The 7818-nt window shown below is 34.5% G+C and overlaps 1 protein-coding gene across 1 annotated transcript; it reads left to right on the forward strand.

Annotated features, from left to right (window-relative positions):
• Positions 1-3383: 3383 nt before the first annotated feature.
• Positions 3384-6513, forward strand: LOC139853525 (uncharacterized). Its single transcript, XM_071842916.1, has 3 exons — positions 3384-3857; positions 4357-4810; positions 5210-6513. Exons 1-3 carry the CDS (start codon positions 3384-3386, stop codon positions 6511-6513), a joined length of 2232 nt encoding a protein of 743 aa, XP_071699017.1.
• Positions 6514-7818: the final 1305 nt, after the last annotated feature.

The following is a 7818-nucleotide window of genomic DNA, read 5'->3' on the forward strand; positions in this document are numbered from 1 at the left end:
TAAAACTTGTAAAAAAACTATATGATGACATATATATGGTTATATATATAGTTAACATGATATTATGATAAGTAAACATATCATTAATTATATTAACAATGAACTACATATGTAAAAACAAGACTACTAACTTAATGATTTTGAAACAAGACATATATGTAACGTTTATCGTTGTAACGACATTTAATGTATATATATCATATTAAGAGATATTCGTACATCATAATATCATGATAATATAATAATTTAAAATCTCTTTTGATATTATAAACATTGGGTTAACAACATTTAACAAGATCGTTAACCTAAAGGTTTCAAAACAACACTTACATGTAACGACTAACGATGACTTAACGACTCAGTTAAAATGTATATACATGTAGTGTTTTAATATGTATTTATACACTTTTGAAAGACTTCAATAAACTTATCAAAATACTTCTACTTAACAAAAATGCTTACAATTACATTCTCGTTCAGTTTCATCAACAATTCTACTCGTATGCACCCGTATTCGTACTCGTACAATACACAGCTTTTAGATGTATGTACTATTGGTATATACACTCCAATGATCAGCTCTTAGCAGCCCATGTGAGTCACCTAACACATGTGGGAACCATCATTTGGCAACTAGCATGAAATATCTCATAAGATTACAAAAATATGAGTAATCATTCATGACTTATTTACATGAAAACAAAATTACATATCCTTTATATCCAATCCATACACCAACGACCAAAAACACCTACAAACACTTTCATTCTTCAATTTTCTTCATCTAATTGAACTCTCTCAAGTTCTATCTTCAAGTTCTAAGTGTTCTTCATAAATTCCAAAAGTTCTAGTTTCATAAAATCAAGAATACTTTCAAGTTTGCTAGCTCACTTCCAATCTTGTAAGGTGATCATCCAACCTCAAGAAATCTTTGTTTCTTACAGTAGGTTATCATTCTAATACAAGGTAATAATCATATTCAAACTTTGGTTCAATTTCTATAACTATAACAATCTTATTTCAAGTGATGATCTTACTTGAACTTGTTTTCGTGTCATGATTTTGCTTCAAGAACTTTGAGCCATCCAAGGATCCATTGAAGCTAGATCCATTTTTCTCTTTTCCAGTAGGTTCATCCAAGGAACTTAAGGTAGTAATGATGTTCATAACATCATTCGATTCATACATATAAAGCTATCTTATTCGAAGGTTTAAACTTGTAATCACTAGAACATAGTTTAGTTAATTCTAAACTTGTTCGCAAACAAAAGTTAATCCTTCTAACTTGACTTTTAAAATCAACTAAACACATGTTCTATATCTATATGATATGCTAACTTAATGATTTAAAACCTGGAAACACGAAAAACACCGTAAAACCGGATTTACGCCGTCGTAGTAACACCGCGGGCTGTTTTGGGTTAGTTAATTAAAAACTATGATAAACTTTGATTTAAAAGTTGTTATTCTGAGAAAATGATTTTTATTATGAACATGAAACTATATCCAAAAATTATGGTTAAACTCAAAGTGGAAGTTTGTTTTCTAAAATGGTCATCTAGACGTCGTTCTTTCGACTGAAATGACTACCTTTACAAAAACGACTTGTAACTTATTTTTCCGACTAGAAACCTATACTTTTTTTGTTTAGATTCATAAAATAGAGTTCAATATGAAACCATAGCAATTTGATTCACTCAAAACGGATTTAAAATGAAGAAGTTATGGGTAAAACAAGATTGGATAATTTTTCTCATTTTAGCTACGTGAGAATTGGTAACAAATCTATTCCAACCATAACTTAATCAACTTGTATTATATATTATGTAATCTTGAGATACCATAGACACGTATACAATGTTTCGACCTATCATGTCGACACATCTATATATATTTCGGAACAACCATAGACACTCTATATGTGAATGTTGGAGTTAGCTATACAGGGTTGAGGTTGATTCCAAAATATATATAGTTTGAGTTGTGATCAATACTGAGATACGTATACACTGGGTCGTGGATTGATTCAAGATAATATTTATCGATTTATTTCTGTACATCTAACTGTGGACAACTAGTTGTAGGTTACTAACGAGGACAGCTGACTTAATAAACTTAAAACATCAAAATATATTAAAAGTGTTGTAAATATATTTTGAACATACTTTAATATATATGTATATATTGTTATAGGTTCGTGAATCAACCAGTGGCCAAGTCTTACTTCCCGACGAAGTAAAAATCTGTGAAAGTGAGTTATAGTCCCACTTTTAAAATCTAATATTTTTGGGATGAGAATACATGCAGGTTTTATAAATGATTTACAAAATAGACACAAGTACGTGAAACTACATTCTATGGTTGAATTATCGAAATCGAATATGCCCCTTTTTATTAAGTCTGGTAATCTAAGAATTAGGGAACAGACACCCTAATTGACGCGAATCCTAAAGATAGATCTATTGGGCCTAACAAACCCCATCCAAAGTACCGGATGCTTTAGTACTTCGAAATTTATATCATATCCGAAGGGTGTCCCGGAATGATGGGGATATTCTTATATATGCATCTTGTTATTGTCGGTTACCAGGTGTTCACCATATGAATGATTTTTATCTCTATGTATGGGATGTGTATTGAAATATGAAATCTTGTGGTCTATTATTATGATTTGATATATATAGGCTAAACCTATAACTCACCAACATTTTTGTTGACGTTTTAAGCATGTTTATTCTCAGGTGATTATTAAGAGCTTCCGCTGTCGCATACTTAAATAAGGACGAGATTTGGAGTCCATGCTTGTATGATATTGTGTAAAAACTGCATTCAAGAAACTTATTTTGTTGTAACATATTTGTATTGTAAACCATTATGTAATGGTCGTGTGTAGACATGATATTTTAGATTATCATTATTTGATAATCTACGTAAAGCTTTTTAAACCTTTATTGATGAAATAAAGGTTATGGTTTGTTTTAAAATGAATGCAGTCTTTGAAAAACGTCTCATATAGAGGTCAAAACCTCGCAACGAAATCAATTAATATGGAACGTTTTTAATCAATAAGAACGGGACATTTCACAGGTTCTGCACCCACCATAATTTTTTATATCCATCCATCACGTGAGTAGTCAACTGTTTGAAACCCGTTACAACACAGCGGTTGCATTTCACAAAATGAAAGTAACCATTTTTCGCATTATTTTGCAGGCATCTATATAATTGAATTTCAAAAGCGCGGATTGCCTCATGTACATATGTTAATTTGGCTTACAGCTGACTTTAAATGTAAGACCCCGTAAGACATCGATGATATCATCTCCGCTGAAATCCCATCCAAAACACAAGATCCAGCTGCCTATAAAGCTGTTACAGAATACATGCTACATGGTCCATGCGGAGGGAATATCCTAGATGCACCTTGCATTATCGATAAAAAGTGCTCTAAACATTTTCCAAAACCCTACAACGCAAAAACAACCATAGATGAAGATGGATATGCACACTATCGACGGCGAAATACTGGAATAAAAGTCAGTAAAGGGAAGGGCACACTTGACAACAGTTTTGTTGTACCTTATAATAGATATCTCCTTCTCAAATACAGTTCACATATCAATGTAGAATGGTGTAATCGATCTCGGGCCATAAAGTACTTATTTAAATACTTAAACAAAGGCCCTGATCGAGCAACTATAGTGATTCAAGAAAACCTAGGCTCGGTTAATGGATCCACGACAGAATTGGCTAGTGAAGTCGATGAAATCAAGAATTATTTGGACTGTCGGTATCTATCGCCGTGTGAGGCTGTTTGGAGAATGTTTTCATTTGACATTCACTTCTCCAAACCATCGGTCATAAAGCTATCGTATCATCTACCGAATCACCATACAATCACATTACGTGATTCATAGAACCTCCCTGCACTGTTGCATAGGGGGAGTATCAAAGAAACCATGTTCACCGAGTGGTTTGAGCTTAACAAATGAGACCCCTCTGCCCGAAACCCGACTTATGCAAAAATCCCTAAAAATTATGTTTGGAATCAAGACGCGAGAACATGGACACGTCGAAAATAGATAAGCTGCATTGGACGCATCTTCTACTCACAACCAGCATCAGGCGAATGTTATTATCTCAGGTTGTTGTTAAATAAAGTAAAGGGCCCCCAAACGTATGAAAAAAATACGTACAGGCGACGGAACTTTGCATCCCACATTTAAAGATGCATGTTTCACATATGGGTTGATCAATGATGATAGAGAGTGGACAACAACATCTGGTGCACAGCTCCGGGATTTGTTTGTCACAATTTTACTTTTTTGCAATGTGACTAAACCACTGACCCTGTAGGAACTGAATTGGGAGACTTTGGCCGAAGATATCCTCTACAAAAAAACACAAACTTTACAATTCTCTGATTTGATCCTAAGTGAGTCGCAGCTTAGAAACTATTGTTTGTTGGAAATTCAAGGCATCTTGAAAAAAAATGGTAAATCATTAAGCGATTTCCCGGATCTACCCCAACCTGACCCTGGCCTCCTGACACAGCTCGAAAACCATCTTATTCGCGAAGAGTTGAACTACAATCTCGCAGAATTGAGGAATGAACATCAGAACCTGTACGTCTCCCTCAACCCGGAACAACTTAAGATTTATAATCAAGTCATTTCAGCTGTAACTCAACAAGCAGGCGGCCTTTTTTTCCTATATGGTCCCGGAGGTTCCGGGAAAGCTTTTGTATACAAGACCATTCTTACAAAGTTAAGGTCCGAGAAACTGATAGCACTTTCCGTTGCATCTTCAGGTAATTTTCTTTTAAACTCAAATAAGTTATATTATAAATCACAAATATGATTTATCACTTCTCTTCATTTCTACCAATTTATTAGATAAACCTCTTTATGTGACTAACATAATGAGGTTATATTACTCTATTACTTTTACCTTACATTTAGTTGCGTTAGTAAAAAAAATACCCAACATAAGTATCGTTTACCCTCTAATATTCTTCATTTTTGTTAGTTTACTACATCAGACCTCTTTCCACTTCAAAATTCATTATACATGGAAAACTAAAAAAAGTATTACTTATATATTAAAAAATAATACTTTTATTAGATTAAACACTTCACCATCATTAACGGTACATACGCCGACTGCATTTTTGGACGAGATGGAAAACATTAACAATCTGTATATGCAGGCATCACTTCACTACTTTTACTGGGAGGCCGGACTGCCCACAGTAGATTTGTCATCCCTCTTGAGCTTATGGAAAACAGCACGTGCAGAATAAAACAGAAAACGCATCTTGCAGAACTGATGCAGCAAGTTAGGTTAATCATATGGGACGAAGCTCCCATGACTCAGAGGTTTGCATTTGAGGCTTTAGACAAAACGTTAAAAGATATTTTGGGTGCTAAAAATGAGGCGAACAGAAGCAAGCTCTTTGGGGGAATCCCTATTTTACTTGGTGGTGATTTCAGACAAATATTGCCCATTATACCAACAGGAAAAAGACAGGAAATTGTACAAGCCTGCATAAACCGATCTGATTTATGGCAAAGCTGTCAGCTCCACACCCTCTCCCGTATTATGCGGGTCAACGAATTTATAGCAGATGGTCAAGTTGACCCTCGAAAACAGCAGTTCAATAAATGGGTGCTAGATATTGGAGACAGTAAGGTCTCGGCTGTTTGTAAAGATGGAAAAGAGGAACCAACAGGGATCGAGATCCCAAACGAATTCATAGTTAAATCAGATAAACCTCCAATTGATGCGATCGTAGATACCATTTTCCCTGATTTTCTTCAAAGGCATAAAAATGAAGACTACTTGAGTGAGAGAGCAATTTTAACGCCCCGGAACGATGACGCAGACCAGATAAACAAACATATGTTTAAGAAGCTGCAGGGACAAACTATGATATACAAAAGCTCGGATGAAATATGCAAGGGCTCAACCGATGCAATTGATCAACACCAATCATACCCGGTCGAATATTTAAATAAACTAAATTTTCCCGGGGTACCTCCTCACAAGCTAAAACTCAAGATAGGTCAACCAATAATGCTGCTACGAAATTTATACCCCAGTGCTGGCATGTGTAACGGGACCTGTCTAATCATAACAGACTTTCAAAAATTCGTTATTCAAGCTCGGATCATTACCGGTTCACATGTAGGTAACATGGTCATCATACACAGAATTGTGCTAACTTCCGCCCAAACAAAATGGCCTTTTGTTATGCAGCGCATTCAATTTCTAGTTAGGCCATGCTACGCCATGACAATTAACAAGAGCCAGGGCCAATCGCTAGACTACGTCGGCCTCTACTTGCCGAAACCAGTTTTCATCCACGGACAGCTATACGTCGCACTATCAAGAGTCACTAACCCTAACGGTCTAAAAATAGTCATGGTTGGTGATACTCAAGGACGACTTCATAACCACACAAGAGACGTCGTTTACAAGGAAACCTTCCACAAGCTTAACCAAAATATCTAGAGGTATCGCCTGACTCCATTTTCCCAATTATGTTAACTGCTTCTGTTAAATCTTTAATTCAAAAACATTTTCCCCGACTGCCCTAACATACATACTATTTCTCAGGTGGGCGTGTTATTCAAGCCTCACACTGTACAAACATCTCCCTATGCTGGCGTTCTAAACTAAATCAACTCCGAATTCGTAGGTTTGCTTTTTATTCCCTATTCTGCATTCTGTAATACCACTGCATTCATTTTACTCATTGCCTGTTTATATCCAATTAACCAACCATGTATTAATAATTATATTCTTTGAACACCCTTATGTCCCGATTATAGAGTCGACCAAATTCAGGCTACATAAAGTGTATTTGACCAATTTGTATATCTTTAGCGTCCAATCCCCTCACATAAAACACTAACTGCTTAGCATTACTATTTTTTAAACATGCCTGCTGCCTAAATGTTACTGGTTGTTTAAAATAATACAATCACGTTGACACGTCACGTAATCTGTGGCACTAATCGTTCTAATTGTGTATTCTGCTTTTAATTTAAATTGTCAGTTGATTTTTCTGTTTATATTCCGTTGATCCTTCTTATTCTGTCCAAGGTGTTGTCCACCCCGTTGAAAATGCTTGCTATGTTAAATATGTTGATTGGTCATTGTGATGACCCGAAAATTTCTGACCAAATTTAAACTTTATCTTTAAATGATTTAAAGTTTTCGACACGATAAGCAAAGTCTGTAATATTGAGTCTCAAAGTTTTGGAACTATATTCATGTAATCAATTTTTCTTTGACTGTTCTCGAAGATTCACGAACAATATATATATAACTTAATGTGCATATATATATATATATATATATATATATATATATATATATATATATATATATATATATATATATATATATGATTTCAAGTTATTTAGTAAACGATAGTAACATTCGATTATTGATTCGATTGATACTTAGATAAGTTAACTAAAACGTTTAAGATGAACCAGTAAAACACTAATTTGCTACGGTATTTTCGAATTGCTACAGTACCCGAAAAGCTACAGTGTTTTCGAAAATCACTATTTGCTACAGTAAAAACCTTTGCTACAGTAACTTTGCTACATTAAAACACTATTTCAAAATGAAAATGTATATGTATATACTACGAGACGATGATTTATAGAAGTAAATGATCAAAACACTCGAAAGTTTAAGATACACTTTGAGTGATATAATTTAGGGATAATTTAAGGCTATATTTTGACAAAGGTACGTGTCCCAAAATGTAAATTACAAGTTTTCTCAGCGTACGAAGGGACA

This window comes from Rutidosis leptorrhynchoides, chromosome 6, assembly GCF_046630445.1.
Source record: "Rutidosis leptorrhynchoides isolate AG116_Rl617_1_P2 chromosome 6, CSIRO_AGI_Rlap_v1, whole genome shotgun sequence".
Taxonomy (NCBI): Eukaryota; Viridiplantae; Streptophyta; class Magnoliopsida; order Asterales; family Asteraceae; genus Rutidosis; species Rutidosis leptorrhynchoides.

Coding starts and splice junctions, on each gene's coding strand:
- LOC139853525 (XM_071842916.1), top strand. CDS start 3,384: ATGCTACATGGTCCATGCGGAGGGAATATCCTAGATGCACCTTGCATT. Junction 3,858..4,356: donor TTCACTTCTCCAAACCATCG/GTCATAAAGCTA, acceptor CTGACCCTGTAG/GAACTGAATTGGGAGACTTT. Junction 4,811..5,209: donor ACTTTCCGTTGCATCTTCAG/GTAATTTTCTTT, acceptor CTGTATATGCAG/GCATCACTTCACTACTTTTA.